At 45.9% G+C, this 21,781-nt stretch overlaps 3 protein-coding genes across 8 annotated transcripts in view; 1 reads left to right on the top strand and 2 right to left on the bottom strand.

Moving 5' to 3' along the window:
- SLC37A3 (solute carrier family 37 member 3) overlaps positions 1-4,694 on the bottom strand; it is a 39,365-nt gene extending 34,671 nt beyond the window's left edge. The window contains exon 1 of the mRNA XM_067536076.1: positions 4,601-4,694. The gene's annotated coding sequence lies outside the window, so the exon portion shown is untranslated. The remainder of the gene's footprint in view (positions 1-4,600) is intronic.
- A 555-nt stretch (positions 4,695-5,249) lies between these two features.
- RAB19 (RAB19, member RAS oncogene family) lies at positions 5,250-13,090 on the top strand. Of its 4 annotated transcripts, none has more exons than XM_067536085.1 (4): positions 5,250-5,618; positions 6,249-6,477; positions 8,006-8,189; positions 8,681-8,908. In XM_067536085.1, the coding sequence occupies exons 1-4, from the start codon at positions 5,512-5,514 to the stop codon at positions 8,866-8,868; spliced, it is 708 nt and encodes a 235-aa protein (XP_067392186.1). In that variant the 5' UTR covers positions 5,250-5,511; the 3' UTR covers positions 8,869-8,908. The 4 variants fall into 4 exon arrangements, with proteins under 4 accessions (XP_067392186.1, XP_067392187.1, XP_067392185.1 ...); XM_067536086.1 differs by lacking the exon at positions 8,681-8,908 and adding an exon at positions 10,996-13,090 and having other exon boundaries at positions 5,518-5,641; XM_067536084.1 differs by lacking the exon at positions 8,681-8,908 and adding an exon at positions 10,996-13,090 and having other exon boundaries at positions 5,597-5,618; positions 6,249-6,471.
- A 6,869-nt stretch (positions 13,091-19,959) lies between these two features.
- Positions 19,960-21,781, bottom strand: part of MKRN1 (makorin ring finger protein 1) — a 34,968-nt gene continuing 33,146 nt past the window's right edge. For all 3 annotated transcript variants that reach the window (XM_067536091.1, XM_067536090.1, XM_067536089.1), the window contains 2 exons: positions 21,241-21,379; positions 19,960-20,845 (listed from right to left, as the gene is read on the bottom strand). In XM_067536091.1, the coding sequence (XP_067392192.1) occupies positions 20,761-20,845; positions 21,241-21,379 (224 nt within the window). In that variant the 3' untranslated portion in view covers positions 19,960-20,760. The remainder of the gene's footprint in view (positions 20,846-21,240; positions 21,380-21,781) is intronic.

Below are 21,781 nucleotides of genomic sequence, written 5' to 3' on the forward strand. Positions count from 1 at the left end.
TTTCTCAAGATGGGGGTTGCAACCCCCATGGTGTTGTAGGATGGGGGAGGAGGGTCACAAATGCGGGGCCAGTCTTAGGGGGTGGCAAGCAGGAGAACTGCCCGGGGCTCCATGTCACAGAGAGCCCCACGAAGCTAAGTTACATGCTTCAGCCCTGCTGCCTGGGCCTCCAGCTTCAGACAAGGCTCTCAAGTGAAAAACAAGCTCAAAGTACAATATTTACATTGCAATTGACATTTGATAATATATGGTAAAAAATGAAAAAGGAAGCACTTTTTCAGTAATCGTGTGTTGTGAGACTTTTGTATTTTTATGTCTGATTTTGTAAGCAAGTCGTTTTTAAGTGAGCTGTACGCAAGACAAATCAGACTGCAGAAAGGGGTACAGTCATCTGGAATGGTCAAAATAATATCGTACAGCCTGCAATACAGCTGGCTCTAGGAGTATTAACAGTAGCTATTGGCAGTACCTGTCAATTTTTAACTAGCTAGCACTCCCTTTCCCTCCCACAGTTTGTTTTATGCAAGTTAAAAAAATAGTGTCAATACACTGTGCCATGCAAACATTTAAAACGCAGCTGATACAAAGGATGGGTGGGGAGAGCTACGATGTAGTCCCGTCAACACCGGCTAGCCCAATCAAATTAGAAAACCATTTAGTGGGAGCAGTGTTGCAAAACAACATTCAAACCCAGCAGCACGCATTTTGAATTCCAACAATGGTTATGGAAACATTCCTCCTTTGGGCTGTGAGCCAGTTTACCAAAGAGAGTATAGTTGGAGAGGAGAAACATAGAAATCCTGTCTTCCTTGACGTGTGCAGATGCCTTCGTGATGCTTTGCATATTTGACACGACTAAAATAAAGTGGACACGTCTCAGATTTTCAGCCACACAATCCAATTTGGAGCACTTAAAACTCACCACCCAGTCTCCCTCCCTCTTTTCTGGGTTACTGGCTGCTGAATTGCTTCTCAATCCAGCCCTAGGGCAGAAAAGCAAAATATTTATGGAAACCCCACTGTCACATGGTTACGCCGCAAGTTGTTGTTCTTCTCTTCCTTCCAATAAAAGGTTCCATTAAATTAACCTCCACCTTACTTTTAAAGGTCTCCCAAGGAGACGTGTCTGGCACTAAATATGCCATGGCCACTAACTGCTGATGAATATCAAGTGGCAAAGGAGTTGGGATTATTTTTTTTTTTAAATAGGCAAACCACCTACCCTGAGAGTAGTGTAAGAAGAGAAATATACAGGGCCAACCATCTCTGATGGCAAATCCTAGCAGCAGGTTATAACTAGGGTTGGTTGGGCGATGTAAGGATACAGACAGAGTATTTATGTGTGTGCCCTAGAACAGTGGCTCTCAATCTTTCCAGACAACTGTACCCCTTTCAGGAGACTGGTTTGTCTTGCGTACCCCAAGTTTCACATCACTTAACTACTTGCTTACAAAGTCAGACAAAAATTCAAGAGTGTCACAGCACACTATTACTGAAAAATTGCCTACTTTCTCATTTTTTATCATATAATTATCAAATAAATCAATTGGAATATAAATAATTGTACTTACATTTCAGTGTGTAGTATATAGAGCAATATAAACAAGTCATTGTCTATATGAAATTTTCATTTATACTGACTTGGCTAGTGCTTTTTATGTAGTCTATTGTAAAACTAGGCAAATAGCTAGATGGCTGACGTACCCCCTGGAAGACCTCCGTGTACTCCCAGAGGTACGTGTACCCCTGGTTGAGAACCACTGCTCTATAATAGCCATTAGCCTAGCAATTAGTGCACTCACATAGGATCTGGGAGATTCATGTTCATCTCCCTGCTCTGCTGGTGCAGACCACACTATCCTGGGAAAGGGAGTCCTGGTCTTTCATTTTTTTAAAAAATAATTCAACAGGTTTTCATTCCATATTGGAACAAAGGCAAATAATGAAACCTCAAAGTTTTCCATGAAACAGAAACCGTGCTTTCTGGCCAGCCTTAGTTATAACAGCATTTAGACTGTAAGGGTCCCTTCCATCAAGGATCTCAAAGTGTTCTTCAAACATTAATGAGTTATGACTCAGCACTTGTGATGTTCAAGCAGTACTATCCTCATTTTATTGATGGGCAAAGAACACAGATCTCCTGCTTCCCAGTACAGTGGGATTATATAATACCTAGCTCTTACATAGCACTTTTCTTCATCAGCAGTTCTCAAAGTGCTTTACAAAGGGAGGTTACTATCATTAGCCCCATTTTATAGATGATGAAAAAGAGGCAGAGAGAGAGAGAGAGAGAGAGAGAGAGAGAGAGAGAGAGAGGAAATGACTTGTCCAAAGTCTCCCAGTGGGTCAACAGCAGAGCCAAAACTAGAATGTAGGTTTCCAGAGCCCCAGTCCAGCACCTATCCACTGGACCATGCTGCCTATCCCAATACATGACTATAGAAGCATATGATATGCCAATACAAAATCAAATGATTGCTTCATCAAATCAGATAACCTGCCATCTTTGTCCATCCACACCTTCTCAGCACCAAGCAATGGAAAATACCCAGTTCTTTAGAGGAAAGCTAAGCACCCCATAATGCAGCTTGCCAATAGTACTGAGTGGAAATAAAAAAACCTTCCTGACATGATCAGCTTACACTCTGAAACAGGAGCGTTACTTGACACTGCTTTAGCATACATCAATGCAAATCTTATTGCTCAGAGTTGCCCAGCCCTTTTCAATATCTAGCCAGTTTTTTTGACCCTGTGGCCTCTAAGGTATTTATAGAGCACATATCTATACCACAGTGGTCCCCAAAGATTTTATCCCATGCCCACCCCCCGCTTCAGAGAGTGGGCGCCACAGTGGCCAGGGCTGGACATCACAAAAGGTGGGAGAGACGCCGCAAACAGAGGCCGAGCCTGGGGTTGGGGGGCACTCTCTCCACACACCCCCATTGGGGCTGGCCCAGGCCCTGACGCGCCCCCACAAATGTTCCTCCATGGCCTCCATCTCCCATTTTGGGGACCTCTGCTTTACTTTACCTAAGGTGCCCTTCTCTGGAGCTTTTCAATCCCAGCTTCCTTTCTTGAAGGTGACCCGCAGTGATATGGGGAGGGAAACATACTTAATGATGTATTGAAAAAGGCCTGAGTTTTTAAAGTTTTTTCCTGACTTTTACACCTTAGGAATGAATGCCCTGTCTAGGCTGGAAGATACTATGATGACTAAAGAACTAGTGAAGTGACAGGAACCCAGTGAAAGTTAAGCCTTTAAGAGGGGATGGTATTTTAGTTAAGTATTTAAAAGTGTCCTCAGTCTATTTACACCTATTTAACTTCAACTAATTAACATTCTGAATAAGCCTTTGTTAAAGACTCAACACCCTCCTCCACCACCTCAATTAAGGTATTAAGAGTTCACAAACATGCCTGATACCTCTCCAGCCCAGCCAGTGTCCTCCAAAGCAGCTAGGGAAGACCCAAGTTAATATTCTTGATATTTCTAAAGGTGAAAAACTAGTAGAAAAGGCTTCAAAAAAATCTTTTCTGGCTCTCTCTACCTTATAAAGAGCTGATCTCTCTAAAGCCAATTGCAGGTCAGCTCTAAAGCGAGAATATTTTCTATTTATTAACACATCCAAGCTATCTAATTGCTTTAACTGCTATTGTAACAGGGAAAGATTTCTTCACATATCTACAGTGACTCCTACAGTAGAGACGAATAAACGCTAAAGAGCCAATGAATTTTCACTGCAACTTTCGAACACTTTCTTTTAACTGTATTCACTGTTCTTGACTAGTCTAACCTGAATTTACTGGGAAAAAAATCTTTCCTGAAAGACTCACGGCTAAGAAACTGGGGCAGATTATAAGTGATTGGCGTTTGAGTGCCAATATTTGCATAGCATCGTCACCTACTGTTAACTTTTTCAATAAACAACATCCATCTAGCGCTGGCAACTCCTGCCTGCCTGCCACAGGACACTGAGGTCAGCAGCCAGAGGATCTGGCACTGTCTCTGGTTTCACCCCTGCAGCCGAGGGCCTGCATTTCCGCACACAAAGGCTCTGGCAGGGCGCATTCGGAGCAGAATTGGGGCTTTTTCTCCTCAGAGAGGCCCACTCACGACGCAGTCCCCTTCTTCTCGCTGCCATTTCCAACGTGGCACACGGCTGAAGCGCAGGGCACAGACAAGCTGGGTTTTTTCCAGAAAGGCCCCCAGCCCTCCCCAACCCTTCCTGACCCGAAAACCAACCAACACACGACTCCCCGGGCGTACAGACACTAACCCCCAGAGGGGGAGAGCAAGTGACACGAAGGAAGACAGCTGGGCGCTGCTGGCTGGAGAGAAGGCGGGCAATGGAGGCCCCCACAGCAACACCCCAGCCTGGGCGAAGGAGCCCATGACCACAGCCAGGGAGGCTCAGCCAGGGGGGGGGGGAAGCAGAGGGTCCACACGGCACCTGCAGGCAGCCCGCTCCCTGAGCCCCTCCACTGCCATGGGAGGGGGAGGGGGAAGGGGGGGAGGTAGGAGTCTCTCCTCCAGCCGGGCCCACCTCCTTTTTCCAGGCGCGCCAAAGCCTCCCACCGACCCCACGTCCCCGCCGCTCACCTGCCAGCATCCCACCCTCCGCCGCCAGGCCGAAGAGCAGCGGCGGCGGCGCCTAGGCGGGAAGTCACACATGATCCCGCCTCTTCCGGGGGCCGCCCCACTCCTTCCTAGGGCATGCTGGGAGTTGTAGTCCCCGTGCCCGGCTGACTCGTCGGCCGCAGCCCGCGCTAGGAGCCGGGTCGGGTCAGCTCGGCTCAGCTCCCGCCGCCCCTCCCCCAGGCGCGCGCTGCAGGTTGCGGCGGCGGCGGCTGCGCCGAACAACGCACGTGTTGTTGTTGTTGTTTTGTTGTTGTTGTTACTACTACTACTAGCCCTCCTCCTCCTGACACCGGCCCCTCCCGCAGCCTTGCACAGAGCGGGGCCGGGGCATCGCGTCCCCCGCCTCCACTGAGCTCCCAGGGCAGGGGAGAGACGCTAACGGCACGGCACGGCACGGCACGGCAGGACTCTGTCTGCCGGAGCGATGGACAAAGCTGCCCGGCGGCCGGGGCGCTGCAAAGGGCGAAGCCAGGGTCTCTGCCCCGCGGGGTGGGGGGTTGTTTTGTGTCTGCTCGCACGGGAGTCTGTGTCGCAGGGGGACCCTCAGCTCCGCTTCCCAGGCTGGGTTTTCAAAGGCACAGGCACCCCCATGCCGAAAACCAGCAGCTCCTGCTGTGCTGCGGGGGTGACAGGTTCGGTCACCGGGCAGCCTGTGCGCCAGGAACAGAGAGCGGGTCGCAACATCTGTCCGGCCGCAGCGTTCGGCACAGCAGCTGGGCGCGCAGCGCGGCGATCTAGCGCGGGGGGGCTGCCCGGGAGGCTCCGCCCGGCCGGTGTGTGCGGTCCGCCCAGACGTAGAAACATCCCCTGGGCAGAGGCTTCCCCGCCAGTATCGGCGGGGGGGTGTCGCGCGGGGCTGCCCCAGGCTGGGCATGGAGTCGCTCTGCCGGCCTCGGGACTACATTTCCCAACAGCCCGCGAGGAAAAGGCTCCGCCGGGGCGGGCCGGGGTACAAAGGGAGCCGTACCTGGCCCCACAGGTGAGAGCCGGGGTGAGTCACAGGTGAGTCGAGCCGGGCGGGGGGATGCACGAGGCGGGGGATGGCTGCACCGGGCGCGGGGGGCGCTGGTCGCGGCGGGAGGCTCGCTGCCTGCGGGGACGCGGCACCTGGGCTCGGCCCGGCGAAGTTGGGCCAGCAGGACGCAGCTCGCTGCGATGGGCTCGAGTCAGTGGGGGAGGGAAGGGGGCAGGGGAGCCACGTGGCTGCCGTGCGAAGCTCTGGTTCGGAGGGGAAGCCGCGGGTGGGCGCCCGGTGTTTGCAGAGCCTGCACATGCAGCACGCCAGGAGCGAGCCGGGCGCTGTTCTCCGGTCTGCAGCGCTTTACGCTCGGTCAGTCCCCGGGAGCGGCCCGGAAAGAGGCTCCTGGAAAGCGGCGGCAGCAGCCTGTGGCCGGAGGGCCATGCTGCCCCCTGCCAGGATGCGCCTGGCTCTGGGCGGAGAGCAGCGCCCCGCTCTCGCCCTGGGTCTGCCGGGTGCGCCGGGGAGCTCGGCAGCGTGGATGACGGCTCCTCACCTGCGCGGGGCGGGAAGCCGCCGGCTGCCGGGTGTCCCTGCGCTTGGTCTCTGAAGGCCGGCCCCGCGCTCTCGCTCGCTCTCTCCCGTCCCCAGGCGGGGAGCGGCCGAGCCCGGGGGGAGGATGATGCCCTTCTCCAGCGCCGGCGGCTCGGAGGAAGCCTTCGATTACTTGTTCAAGATCATCGTGATCGGCGACTCCAACGTGGGGAAGACCTGCGTGGTGCACCGCTTCAAGTCCGGCCTGTACCACGAGAAGCAGCAGAACACCATCGGGGTGGACTTCACCGTGCGCTCGCTGGAGCTGGACGGCAAGAAGGTGAAGGTGAGTGGCTGGGGCCGGGCCGGCTGACCGAAGCCAGGGGGCAGTTTAAGACTCCGCCTCCTGGTCCGCAGCACTGGGGGGGATCGGAGGAGACCAATCGTCCCCTCTGAGGGCCAACCGAGCTGCGCCCCGTCCCTGGGGGGCAAGGGGGAGACAGGAAGACATGAGCTGCAAGGACTAGGAACATGGAGTGAGGTTGCGGCGAGGGGTCCCCACCCTGCACCTGCCTGACACTGACCTGCAACAAACTTCCCTGCTGCTGTTCCTGCCCAGGGCAAAGCTGAGTGCCTGCTGCCGCTTGAAGCCGTGTCTGTGCTCCTCTTGGGATGCCAAGACGTGTCCTCTAGGGGCCAGGGGCAATGTGCATAGGTGGGGTGCTGAGAGCTATTGAACCCCACTGTAAACCCTACATATGATGGAAACCACTTTAAGGCAGGGGGTGCTAGTTCCAGCACCTTTATGGAGGGCGACAGCTCTGCTCATGCCTTCGGAACCAGGTCACAGCACTTACATGGGGGGCGGGCCATCCCTGTGCCTGTCAACCCCAGTGGGTGGGGGGAAGCTCTGTCTCCTAGGTAGCGGACTAGTTGCTCATTGTCCCTTGTGTACCTCTGTAAAGTGGACCGGACTCCTCCCCGCTAATTCTGCTGCCGATCAGGGAGAAATGTTCCCCCTTCCCCCCCCCCCCCCATGGCTGTAAATATAATATTCTAATTTGCTCTAAAAGAACAGCGGGGTAAAACCTTAGTGGTGTCTGCCCGCATTACTTGTGCATGTATTTTGACTTGCATGCACAGTTAAAAATAATTTATAAATTATTTAAAAAAACATTTAAAAATAATCTTGAGGATTAATGGAAAGCAGGGGTGGGGGAGCTATTTGAAGGCTGTTTTTGGCTTGGGCCTCTCCAACTTCTGTGGTGAAGAGGATAGCACTCTGAAAGCTGAATCCAGTGACCTAGCTCCCCAAGATCGCCAATTCCTTGAAGGGCAGCACACTTCACTCTGAGAAAAGTTGAGGGACTGGGGTACTGTGGTGATGAGCACTGCAGAAAAACTTAGCACCTACTGTGCATTGAGCTTCCTCCCAGCTCAGCCCCATGTTTGGCTGTAGAACAGACTGCTTAATTTCATCCTTTTCCATACCTTGGCTGCACAAGACACAGCCTCTTTTCTTCCCTCCTGCTCCGAAGGCCATCATTTAGCCCTCTCCATAATAGTTACAAAACAGTTAGGGACCCTAATTCCTCCAGAATAGTTTCCAAGCCACATTCTAGTGTGGTTTGGTTCTGTCTGCATAGACCAGCCTGAATTGTGTTATAACTATACTGCACCTTGGTTGTAACCCAGTTTGTCACGTTTACACAGGCAAAACCAAACCGGGCTGTCAGTAGGTTCACTTAAGCACTTGGGGCCTTAGTATAGACAAGGCCTAGTAGTACTGAGTATCCTAAATTCCAGTGCAAACTCTAATGAAGTGGCATTCACTAGACATCATTGGCTTTACTTCTCTTTCTCTCCTCCTGCAGATCCAGGTGTGGGACACAGCAGGCCAGGAGCGCTTCCGGACGATAACTCAGAGTTACTATCGCAGTGCTCATGGTGCGATCCTTGCCTACGACCTCACCAGGAGGTCCACATTTGAATCTATTCCTCATTGGATTCATGAAATTGAAAAATATGGAGCTGCTAACTTGGTCCTGATGTTAATTGGTAGGCATTAAATTTGAATGTTTATTTTTGATATATAGCCTTGACCACTCCCATCCCACTTCATCTCAGGCTCTAGCTACATGAATTTTTCAAATTACAGACAACCGAATGAGTGTAGTAACTTGAGCTAAGGTGTTTTGTTTTGAAAGGAATGTCCCATCCCTGTCTATACAGCAGAACCAAGCTGGAAATGGAAATTAGGTGATTGTCCTCACAATAATTATTCAAGTACTGTTCCTTGTTTTTTGCCCCAATATAATGGAACATGCTTACTGCTGGTCTAACCAGGGGCAACTCTCTTGAGGTCAATAGACATGTTCCCACTTTCAGAAGTGGTGAATATGGCCCAATGGTTCTAACACAGATGAGTATACAAGTTGTCAATGGGCAAAAATGCACCCATCTCAAATCCCTCTCACATTCCATATGTTCTCCTTCCAGTGTCCATTCCCTATGTGCCTTACTGATGTACCCATCCTTCTACTTCCCAGGGGCACTGACCCTAGGTGGAAACATGCTGACAAGGGAAACCCTCTTCCAGTGTAGGAAGGCTGCTGCCTGTGTCTCCCCCCTTCTTCTCCACAGACAAGAAGAGAGAGGTGAATTAGTGCTGGAGAGTGGTTGGTGGGAAGCAGGGTTATTCCTTCCTTCCCTTCTCTCCTGCAGTCAGAAGTGGTAGTTACTGCTCCTTTCATCCCCAAGGGAGTTGAACTGGCAAAGTGAGGGAGCCTGCTACTTTTGCCTGTTCTGTTATCAGCACTGTGCTGACAGCAGCATATTTATACAAGCAGCAGAACACCAATATGACCTGGTCCTGTACCTTGGCAAGGCTGGGCCCTCTGGCATGCTAGTTGTGCGATCTGAGCCCATTGCTAATGTACCCTTTAACATAATCTACTCCTATTTATGAAGAATTAGGTAAGTCCTTCCTAGTACTCTCCAGAAGTGACATGAAAAACAAATTCTGACTTGCGTGTAGCTGTAGATCTTCATGTGAACAAGGGAATAGGCATCACTTGAACTCCATAGTCCTTAGTCTGTTTATGCTTTCTTTCCTGAAATGGAAACACAATCTACTATGTTCAACAAACAAATGAAGAAAGCCCTAAGGTGGCCAAAATAAAACCTTTGAGAAGTATCCAATATAGATTCATTGTCTCAGATTAAAACATTGACTCTGTATTTCAAAGGTAGGTACTGCTTAGCTTTTACTTGCTACTCAAGTTGTCTGCCTAAATCTTTACCATCTATTCAGTGTTCTGTTTCATTCTGGTGCAAATTTCTAATGCAAAATAAGCTATGATTCCTACACTCCCATTTGGAATGGGGGGTGGGAAAGAGCGAACAGACATTTAAGAGAATAAGCAGATTACCTGTATAAAGGTATGAAACTGGGGGGTGGTTTTTGTTTTGTTTTTTAAAAAGCCCCACTAGAAAAGAGTTGGCACTTGACATATGAGTTTTTAATTTGTTGAAAAGACTACTTTCAAATTGTTCAAGGATGTTGAAATTTATCACTAGCAAAATATCCTACATGCCAGGAGAACATGGAAGTTCAGGCAGGGAAAGAAAATAAGAAGCCTCTATGTATGGGTAGGTCTTATTAGTAGGCTTGGCAGAATTATTAAAAAAAAATATTGACAGATAAAATCAATAAATAATAAATATTAAATTTTCACAGTTATGGGAGGGTCAGACAATTGAGGTGTCAGACAATTATTTAATGACAGACATTGAGATTCCAAAGTTAAAGCTTTATAACCATTAAAACACATTGTCAATGAGTCAAAATATATAAATAGCCTTAAATCAAATTTTAATAAGATCTCAAGCAGTGTTTTTCTTACTCTGCCTCTCTATTCATTTCTATTATCAATGGAAATATTTTTTATTGCTGTGTGTGTGTGTATGGTGAAATTGATGTTTGACACTTACCAATAAATCTAATCCTTCCAAGCCTAGGTATTAGCTAGAGGGACCTTCTGATTTTGGACTAGATTTTTATTTATACTGATAGACTAGTTATACAGTCAATTTATATTTAAATTGTAGTTTATATTAGACTGACCAATAACGATAGGTTTGTCTCTTCTAACTTTACCCAAAAACGCCATAATTTTAATACTGGATGTTAATATCCAAGGCTGGGAAGGTAGTCTCTTACCAGAGATGAAGGCTATCAACTTTCCTATTTTCCCATAGGAGATCTGAATTAGTCCAGCAATATACACGCATTACTGCTGGGATCTCCGTATCCACCTAAAGATATAGGCCAAGGTAATTTGATAGTAGCAGAATATATATAGTTTCCATTAACGGTCTTCCAAATGTGAGAAAACAATCACACATGCGGAGACATGTTTTATAAGGAGCTATATTGTATGCCAGGTCCTCTTGGCATTTTTGTGTGATCACTTTAACAGCTAATGCTACCTAGAAAAAAAGTCACTTTAGCAATAACACCTGTATAGAACTGAACTCTAACTCACCAAAACCTCTGATAGATTCACCTACCATTTTGTAATTTAATTCTTTCCAAGTCAGTGCTCCTGCACCATTTCTTTACCGCAAGTCCAGGAGCAAGAAAATGTATTACCAAATTCATGCTGCAAATTGTTAACCTTCACCGCTTGTTGTAGTTTCCATGCATGAAACTTTCTTGGTTTCAGTATTATATATTCTGCTCTCTAGTAATCTTGTTTGGCATAATTTTGTTCCTTGGCACGAAATCCCTTTAAAAAATATAAATATAAAAAAAAATTGGGTAACTAAAGAACTGCATCATCTGCATGTTTTTTATTTAAAGGGAACAAATCGGATGTAGCAGAGAACCGCCAGGTCCTTTTTGAAGATGCCTGCACGCTGGCAGAGAAGCATGGGCTCTTGGCTGTGCTGGAGACTTCAGCTAAAGAGGCCCAGAATGTAGATGAGGTATTTACATTGATGGCAAAGGAGCTGATGGCCCGCAACACCTTGCAGCTTCACGGGGAGCATCCTCCAAACAGCGTCTATCTGGACTCCAGGCCGGTGATTGTTAGTTCGAGTGCTGAAAAGTCCCAGTGCCTTTGTTGATGAGATATCTCGGTTGTAAGAGATGTGGCGGTGTGGCTGATGATTTCATGTTTCCTGTTTGGCCTCAAGCCATCATTCTAATGTATCACTGCCTTGCTATTTTGGCCTGTAACTCACCAGGAGATAGGGGTCGCTCTTGTTGAAATGGTCAAAAGTGCTGGGTCCCCTTGAACATGGCAGCTGTTAGTACTTAAGCAAAGTCTTTGAGCTGAGAGAAGGCTCTAGATGTTGCTATCCCCACTGAAGAGAACCATGAAGACTCTGATTCCTAAAGGGGGAGCAACTGCTTTTGAACAGACTCTTTGAAGAGAGTCTTTCTGGCTATGCCAGAGGGTAACTATGACCAGGTTTTGTGCTAACTGTTTCCTTGGGGATGCACAACCTGCTGCAGGTCAAGTTCTTTGATCTTCATAAATAGCTTTACAAGACATGACACGTACTTACACTTCTGTTCACGGCAGTTTGGCTTGCAATACTCATAGGTGTTTAGATCTCCATTGGGGGAGATGCTGCCGGCAGATCTACGGCAGGGATCGCGATGTAACTTATTACTGCTATTGTGATCAGGTAGGGCATACTGCCACAGTTACCTTCCTCCTCTCACCACGCAGTTTAGCCAACATTCCTATTGCGTGCGCAGCAGCCAGAACAATGACAGGTATACCCCTGTGCCTACAGCTACCCCCAAGACCTTGTCCTAACTTCAAGGGGTGAAATGAACTGCCTTAAGTCTCCTTCTTTGGTCTTTCTGCTGACAATGACTAGTACCATAGGGCCACTTTTTTTTTGCTGCTGGATGTAGTCTCTAGTGAAGCACCTCCCCAAGCTACTAGTAAGGGCCTGAATCCAAATTAGAGCTGAAAGGCTCCCTATTATTTCTTACCAATCCCCTGCTTAAAATGAAAGACTTTTGACTAACAATCAGCATAGCTAAAGCACCTGCTGTTTGGAATGTGGCTATAGCACCACAGCGTCAGCCTTAGAACTCACAAGAGAGCTTGCAGGCATCTGTACAGTGGGTTAGACAGGTAGAATGGCTCAATCAAGTAATTGTCGGATTGTTAGACCATTAATGAAACAGGCTGGGATGCCCTTAGTACTGCAATTGGGCTGCATTTTTCAGTAAGAGATTGGCCACAAAAACTGGCCCCAATACTGGTTTCAATCAAGCTTTTGTCTTTGAAGCTCATCCACAGTAAGTGGGTGTCAATATTTGTCATGACCTTTCAAAACTGGATGCTTTGTAAATTGCTTCTGGCTTTCTCCGTCGACCCAGTATTTCTTCATTGCTTGGGGAGAAGTCTAATGAGAAATTCGCCGGGCGGGGGGGGGAGCCACTAAAATGTTCAGTCAGATTAAGTGGATACACTTCTACCATTCCTGACAGCTTTTGCTAACATAGCTCTCACTAATGGATAGGAAGTCTCCAAACTATTCCCTTTACTCCACAGTATCAAACTTCTGGTTGGAGGAGGAGAAACAGTGCCAGGTTGTAACCCTTTCTGAGGCGGTTGCTCAAGGGAAATTCTTAAACCTTGGCTCTAAAACAAACCTTAGCTGTGTCCCTCTGTACTCCACTCATGTACCTCTTTAGGTATGCTGTCATTGATCACTTAAAAGCTAGAATTCCCACGTTATTACAATCAAATACAGCTCTGGTTGTAACGGCGAGGAGTCCGAGAAGTATGTTTGACGGGGTGGTCACTGCCTTTGGAAGCTTGAGGTTCACGTTTTCTTCCCTGCTTTTGAGTACTGTGGCTGAATCTCTCCTTTACGAAAAAGCTTTGTCTGATTAAGTACGAAGAACATTAAAAGTTGGGTGTGACTAACCTGTTTGACTGAAGGCTGGTGCTTTGTTGGGTGTATACGTAAACTAAAATTTCCTTTCGCCCAATTTCTTCTAAGGTTTGTCAAACAGAGGTGTTAAAAGGTTCCTAATGTTAGCCCCCATGTCTGTCTACTAAGAGCTGAAGTAATGGGGAATTCCCCCCACTCCCTGAAAACAGGCTAACCAGGTAGCAAATATGACTGTGCTATGTTTACCTCATCAGCCCAATCCCAGTCTGCATATTCCCCATGAACGGGTAGACCTCTTGGAAAGTTACATTCTGGGTTGGTTGTCAGTGACTCTAAACACGTTGCTTCAATCAATCTATCCAGCCCCTTGAATCACTTATTCCCCCTCCACCCTTCCCTCCTATTTACCTTCCTTGTGACTAGGCACCTAGAGTCAAAGGCAGAGTTAGTTGAACTGATGGGTAATACTGCTCCCTTTGCTGTAATGTGGTGTTTTAACAATCCAAAAATCACTTCAGATTTTGGGCTGCTATAGCGCTTTCTGCCTGCCTCTCTCCCATTGCTACTTAAGAATTCAAAGGCAGGGGCACGATGTTTTTTAAATCATTCCCCCCAAGTTCTGCATGTGAGATTCCACTTACATCATCTTCCGCCTTGAAAGCAAATTTTCCTCTTAAAAAGGCATTAACACTCCTCCTCCCCCCAACCATTTACCTTTGTGCACGTTCTGGCCTCTTTATTTAGATAGCCAAAATTGATGAGGCAGTCCATTAAGGTTAACATCATACTAGAATAGTAGCCTTTCCCAGTACTTTTCTTGTGCTGATAGAGCAGCTGGAGCCTGGGTACCAACACAGGCTTCAGGGATGATTGGAGAAGCCCAGTCCCTCAATGTTCTTCAGTCCAGTTGTTAGGCTAATTACATGCTCCTACACACCTCCAGCATCGCTGCATCTACTGTGATTTCCCCAGCCAATGATTGTCCAGTGCCAGCAGCTTCTACAAGACTAGTGCTACTCTGCCAGAGTGAATAGAGCTGTCAAGGGTGGTGTCTCTTCTCATCAAGACGTTCTGCAGCATTACACCATGTACCATGGGGAGAACTCCCTGGTCTGCAGCTGTGCTTCAGCTGTCACAGATCCCCTTCCCTCTGCCTTGTAGAGGAAGGGGGGAGGAGTGCCTCTCTGCAGACTCAAAAACAATGAGTCCTATAACATCTTAAACTAAAAAGTGACATCATGCATCTGATGAAGTGGGTTGCAGCCCACAAAAGCTTATGCCCACAGAAGTTTTGTTAGTCTTTAAGGTGCTCCAGGACTCTCGTTTTTGTTATATACAGACTAACACAGCTGCTCCTCTGAATCATTGTAGACTGAGAGCATGCCAGGCTTGGGGGGAGGGCTCTTGGCAAGAAGTCTGCTGTAGCTCAAGCAGATAATCCTAACTGAGGATTCAACCTGGCATCATTTTCGGATGATCTTAAAGGCTACTCTTCCCAGGGATTTTTCAGAGTGTGATCCCCTCTCCCACACTTCCCCTGAGTCCCTACTTTTAGACTCTCTTGAAATCTCACAAGCCCTCAAGTAAAGCAATCATGGCAGGCCAGAGGCCAAGGGGCAATGTGTTTAACACCACTTTACTACACTACTGTGTGAGACTGCACAGAAAAGTGCAATAGTATTGCTAATACAGAAGCTCTACTATCCTAGGCAATATTAATGATTACAGATAGTATTTTCCACTGTAAATGAAGCCATAACCATGAAAATCTTTACTGAAAGTGAAAGCTTAGATGCTGGGCCATAAAATGGTAGCCACTAGAGGGGGAAAAAAATACTCATCTGCCAACTTAACACCATTTAGCAAGCGTCTCCCTAAAAATCATGAGTATATAGCTTGTGCCAAGGCAAGTTGATTTATTTGCTCCACCTCCCACACCTACCATCTGTAAACATAGTGTTTAATTTAGTCATTAACAAGCTGGTCGAAGGTAAAGCTAGACAAGCATGGTGTCATTTTCACAAGCTTGCTGATATTCCATGTCCTCTGTTTAAAAGCACCCTCAGCTATTGAACATATAAAGGGAGCCTAATTGTGGTAAACACCTTTAAAAATCACGTAGGACTACTTTCAGCTGGCTGTTACACTCACTAGCATCAGGCCTTTACATTGTCAAATGACTGTTTGAAACAAGCCTATGGCTATCAGTAACAACTCAACTGGAATATGGCCAATTGTAAGCATTTAAAAGTATCAGGCCCCCAAAATATCACAACTAGCTTAAAAACACAAATACTAAATGTGGAGTCCTTTTACTTGCCTTCTGGCTTTTGACGTTTTCAAGCTTTTCTCCACAACTACAAGGGAGAAAACTTTTTTGGGAGGTGGGAAGGTGGGGTTTATAATGAAAGCTGACATTCTCATGTAATCACTGTAGGACCTGCGGGCTGTCAAACATCAAATATTACAAAACTTAGAAACACTGCAACTGTTTCTGCAACAATCAGGTAAGATCAGTCAACAGGAGAGCTCAAATGTTATCCCAAGCTATGCTTTAAAAGGTTCTGTGTGGAATGATAACACTTTTATATCCCCCTACAGACATTTTTAGGGCCTGTTACACAGGGAAATTAACTAGAACAGATTACACATGTAGCACAGAGCATGAATGACCTTGAAATTATTTTCTGTAAAAACAGGTTAGGCCACAAAAACCCAGTTCTACATTACTGCTCTAAATGTTTTAGCTGAACTGGTTTTAAAATTGGGTAGAAAGTTTCCCTAATGAGAGCTGAAGGGTAATATTTTTCAAAAGCATGTAAGTGACTTAGGACCCTAAGTCCCTTTTCAAAAGCAATTTAGGAGCCTAAATCTCATTGAAAGGTAATATTTTAATTTTGTTACTAGGCAGTAACATGGCTTTATAAAGTATGATAGATCATGGGTAAACACCACCTCCAGTGAGATTTAAATTGCAATACTGGCAACTTCCTGGAAGAAGTGTTTACAATTTAGCTCTAGTTAAGGCTGTACTCCATTACAGCTGCCTGCATCAGCCTTGTCTACCGTATGAAACTGAACTATTATTGATTGGACACGGAATGCAGATTGGCTGCACGCCAAGCCGTGTTCAGCACGCCACGGCTCTTAATACCCGCAGTGTCAATTTTATCTCATTAAATCAGTGTTTGGGTTGTTTTGTTTTTTTTTAATTTAAATGAAGCGGCCATATAATTTCCTGTCTGCCACACCACAAGTGTCAAATGAATCTAAAGATTTTGCCCCAGAATGACGTTTAGCTTGCTGCCGAGTAGTCTGGGCTTTGAGTGTAATTCAGCTCGTGTTTGCACACAAAACAGATTGCCATGGTGCACAAGCAGCGTCATCCCTGTTGCCATTTTACTTGCTTGGAAGAAGGTTCACCACAACTGTGTACGTGCCTGAGGTCACTACATCATTTGAATGCAAAGAGGTTGAAAGAACCGGCACTGCAGCTGCACTGTTGCAACTGGTCCTCACAGCACAATCCCACAAGGCTCCGTCAATGTCTCAGAGTGACTAGTCTCTGCATTATCTCCTATGCTGATCATTTTCCCAGGTTTGAGCTACTGCAGTATTGATAAGTGAATGTATGCATTGCACTCTCATGCCATTTTAAGGATTATTGCTTACACAAAGATTATTATGCAATGTCATTTCATCTTACGAAATGTATGACATTTTAACATGCTAAAATGCTATTTCAAAAGAGATTAGCACCTGTCCCACTGTGGATTGCTATGGCACACACAACCCTGCTCCCAGGACCTGCACTGGAATAGGTACCCATATGGAAAAAGATGCAGGAGTGCTGTGTGCGCACTTTATACCAAGTGGGGTAGGTTGTGGGGACCCTTTGCATGATCACAAGATTCAAAAGTCAAGTGAAGCTTTGTACATTTCTATCGCATAATTCTTTAGTACAGGCAAAATTTAGTAGGGGCTAATGCCATCTGCCAGAAAGAGGAATATGGCTCTGGGATTAGTTTTTCTAATTGCAAATTTTTATTGATGGAATTATGCCTTAAAATGAGAGTTTATAACCTCTTTCATACATTTTTATCCTGACGTTACCCTGGATGTTATTAGTCTAATCTATTTCTGTATCTTAAGCTTTAAAAAAAAAAAAAAAACACTCGTAGCACATTTCACAGATACATTTTGCTTACAAGTATTTTCTCTTACCATTTCAAAATTTGTTGCCTTTCAAGCTTATTGAACTTCCTCTTACTCTTGTATGATGAGAAAGGGTACATAGAAGCCAAGGATTGATCATACCATTCATTTTTTGTATACTGCTCACCTGTTCTCTTAGCTTCTTCTCTAACATTTAATCTGTTGCATCGCTGACCAGGTCAGAATTAAGTCAGACACAGAGTTGAGTATAAACAAGTCTAGTTCTTTATTAATAATCAGATCCATAGCCAGCCAAGCTCAAGTGCAATGATACAGGAAGGCACCTCCCCTGGGGAAAAAAACTGGTGCAATTTCTTGCATTAAACAAAAATGTAGGAACTTTTTATAAGAAAAAAGTTCAGAGAAAGGAAGTGCCTACCTTGTATGGAACTGGAATTCTGCGGAGAATCTGTCTGTGGCCAGCTAGAGTCTGTTGATACACCAATAAACGAGCACCCAAAATAATCCAAGTACCTGACTGCATCTCACAGATGCAGATGAACAAACACAGTGCATGAGACTATTCAAAAAGCCAAAATCATCATCTGTCAATGCACATAGCCTATCCCCAAAGAAAAAGCATACTATTCCCTCCCTACCCCCTACATGGAACATTGGGCTCCCCTGTCCATTTCCTATGCATAGCCAAGGACGCCACCTCCCCGCCTTTATTCTCAACTCTTCCTTCTCCCCCACAAAATATCCTACAGAATCACATTTTTTGTGTTATTTTTTGAACAATAGGTGCATGTTGTAGGTGATTTGGCACCTAGCTTTCTACAGGAAAGTTAATTTGTCCATCATGTTTGGTTTTTCCTCCTCTCTCATTTCCTTCAAAACTGTTGTTAGTCTCCCTCTGCATCCTTCCCTATTTCTCCTATTCTTTCATCTCCCCCACCTAGCTCCATATCCTTTTCCCCACTCTGCCTGTCCTCTACCACCCCTACACTTCTCCCCATTTGGGTCTGTGCATTTTAATAGCTACCTCATACCTTATCCTGCACACAGACATTAACTGGATAGTTCAATGTTATGTCTACACTACAAATTACTTTATTATAAACTATATTGCTCAGGGGTATGGACAATTCACACCCACGAGCACCAGTGTAGACAATGCTAAGTCGGTGGGAAAGCTTCTCTCTTTTGGGAGGCAGGAGTTCTTATGAACCGATGGGAGAGCTCTTTCCTGTCGGCTTAGACTAGAGTCTCCACCAGAAGCGCTACAGCAGCGCAGCTGTAAACGATGTAGTGTAGATATAGCCCAAGACCAGTTTCAACTGTACTCATCTCTTCCCCTACCAACTCCCCCTCATGCACCCACCCACCCACCCAGTAAGTTTGAAAACATTTTCAGAATGGTTTACTTAAATATCTCCTGACTGCCAGTGACAATGGCACTTTACAGCATAATATGCACAGAGCCCCATAAGGAAGGAGGGTGTGGTCTACCAGGAAGTAGCACGCCCACAGTAGTGCTTTGAGTTGTCTGGGCAAACAGTACTAAGTACAAGGTATTATATAAGATGTTTACTATCCACTGGCATCATAAGCAATATTTCATGTGCATGTTGTAAAATACCCAGCTCAGCACAAACTCACAGAATTGAGCCAGTCTTAGAACTCAACTCTGCTCTGTTACCACTCAATGGTAATCCCAAGAACCCTTTTAATTTTCATAGTTTGGTGGTCTCAGAGTATTTTATGAACAAAGACAGCTCTCTTTATATATTATAGAATGTCCTGTTTTGTATAAGGCTGTAGACAAGATACAATTCTGTATTAATACTTCAATATGACTATGGCACTGCACAGTACTCCGTAATCAGTAGTAACCAGACTAGTTTACACTAAGGCCATATAGACAGAGGCTGAGATCTAGAGACTCCAAGCTTAAAGAAAGAACAGACTTCTTGTTTAATGGTTTTTGTTTGGTTTTTTATTTGGGAAAAGTGCTTCTTACAAAAGGCAGCTGCAAAACAATACATCATAGACCTCAGCAACAATTTCTTATTCCATTTTAAAAGTGAAAGGAGAGGCTGCCTCAGGGCAAGAGCAGCAGCAGAACAGATCATGGGGCATCCATGAGTTATTAAAAGAGCAGCAATAATGTAACGCAAGGTTAAAATTCCTGCATTGGAGCTTTGGTGGCAAAATAAGAGTTCTTCTCAATGGAATTCTATCTTGCTACTGCATGGCTGCTAGTTCTTCTCTAGGTAACCAGTAACTCACAACAAGTTACGCAGCTCTTCCAAGCAACCTGCATAACTCAGATGGGACATGAGGCACGAGTGCATTGAACCAACTGAGAAGTACAGTGATTTCCTGGGTAAGTTCATGGCTTGAGTGGTTATCGATGGTATAAAACTTTACGTGAGCAATGCAACTAAGGAATCCCAACTTGATGTTCTGCTGGATAACAAGATGGTCAGAACGCTCATTGGCTAACCAGATTACTACTTTTAGCCAGCCCCTATAATATACATTAGAGAGCTGGTGTATTAAGGAGTGCCAAGTTATACCCGACAGTTAAGACCACTGCCATAGACTGGGCTGAGACCACTAAACCAGTTTCATGTCCAATTGGAGGCTACACTTCATGCACCAAAAAGGGGAGGAGGGATGGTTTGAGGTTTTTTTTGTTTGTTTGTTTGTTTTTAAACACACATACAGAGTCTCCCAGCCCTTGAGATCCAACTCTGCGTTTATTTGTTTATACACATAGAAAGTTCTCCTTTCACGTACAAACACATTTTCCTTTCATGCTAAACACAGTAAAAACCTGGAACATTCGCACCTGATTCTGGTTACACAGTAGTAATAGTAATGTGCAAGTAAACAAGAGACCAAAACCACAAATGAAGATGTGTACATGAGGGGGTCGGAACAGAGCTGAAGCCAGCAACAAGTATGCATGTCTGGCCTGAAATCGGAAGTATTGATTTGAAGTCCACAGCAGAAAAAGGCCACTGGCCAATTTATATCCCCCACTGCATGGCCACTCCTCTCATTGTTGTATCTGGGCTCTTCAAGATGAGTGTGGAAGTCCTGTAAACACTTTAACCCTGGAACTGGGTGAATCCTGTCAGGAACACAGATGAAGCAACAAACCTAAGCTAACTGTTTGACAGTTAATTCATTTTACAAAAACTAACGTTTTAAAGATTTGTTATTTGTTTAAACAGAGAAAAACAAACACTCCTGGGGCAGAGGGAGGAGACAGACCCTGGGTAAAAGTTATTACAACAGCACCTGGAATTGATAGGCCTGCCTAGGAGAAACACAGGCACTGCCACAACACCACAGGAAATAGCTACTGCCTGATGCTGAGCAGACAGTCCAAACTCCACTGACAGGTGCTATAGATCCAAGTCATAATAATCTTCCAGCTCGTCGTGAAACAAGTCCCACTCGTCCTCGGAGTCTGTCAGCTCATCGTCACCGCCTGCTGCCAAAAGCATGAGCAACATCTCGCCGAGCTCAAAGGTCACCACCTCATCCTCGTCGTTCTCGAAGGGATCGCTGCTCTCCCTCTCCTCAATGAATTCCCAGAAGCGATTCCTCCGCTGAGCCTGCAAAGGGAACAAAGTTATTGCTCTTGTGTGACTGAGCGGTCCAAGGTACATATGCTCCTGGGGCTTACAGTGATAGCTCCCAGGTGTATAACATGCAAGTAGTCATGCTTCCTAACGGAATTTGCATTTACTCCTGCTACAGCTGACCGCCAACATTTCTGCCTCAAGATACAGGTGACATTAGGAAATACAATTTAAATGACTTCTCTTCCACTGTCTGCCCTCCATCACTTCCAGTCTTTGGACCACTGTCCCCTCCAATCCACTATGCATGTGGCTTTCTACATAAGCAAATCTAAGGCATTCACACTTTTTCCTTCCCTCTTCCAAAAAAGTCCACCCATTTTTTTTTTTTTTTTTTTTTAAAAGAAAGCAAAGGCAGGGAGACTTACCCGATATCTACTCGATGGTCCCACTTTCTGTCTCTGTGGCTCCTCTCGGCGACCATCGGGATATGCATGTTTGTAAAAACAGTTCCCTCCAAATGGACAGCTCCCACGGCCTTCATCAAAATACCTGCATGGCTTGTTGCTGGAAAGGAAAATATCGCAACCCTTACTCACAGCAGAGCCAGTCAGAATTCAGTATTGCATTTGCCTATCGTCCAGGGGGTATCTTTAAGTATGCACCATTTGCTGCTGACGTCATTTTATCAATAAAATACATACACAGAAATGATGTATTACACTATGTGCATACCCAACAGATGTGTGCGTGGGCAGATTCATGCATAGGGAAGCTGATGACTCACACTGCACAAGTCTACCACCTTATGGCTGTATCAATCATGTATTGGGTAGGTAAGGAAAAAGCTTGTGAGGTCAATAAGTACATAGGAAAGCTAGGTGACTGTGTGGATGCATGCATCTGTGGGTGGATAAGTAAGGATGCACTTCACACGTGTGGGGGTGGAAAGGAGGTATGAGAGGGCTT

Source organism: Emydura macquarii, unplaced genomic scaffold, assembly GCF_026122565.2.
Source record: "Emydura macquarii macquarii isolate MOO-44397 ecotype Brisbane River unplaced genomic scaffold, CSIRO-AGI_Emac_v2 contig_3530, whole genome shotgun sequence".
Taxonomy (NCBI): Eukaryota; Metazoa; Chordata; order Testudines; family Chelidae; genus Emydura; species Emydura macquarii.

Bases quoted from the DNA above. Each gene is read 5' to 3' on its own strand.
- RAB19 (XM_067536085.1), top strand. From the start codon at position 5,512: ATGGAGTCGCTCTGCCGGCCTCGGGACTACATTTCCCAACAGCCCGCG. The intron at 5,619-6,248 runs GTGAGAGCCGGG...TCCCGTCCCCAG, and splicing joins AGCCGTACCTGGCCCCACAG to GCGGGGAGCGGCCGAGCCCG. The intron at 8,190-8,680 runs GTAGGCATTAAA...TCTACTTCCCAG, and splicing joins CTTGGTCCTGATGTTAATTG to GGGCACTGACCCTAGGTGGA.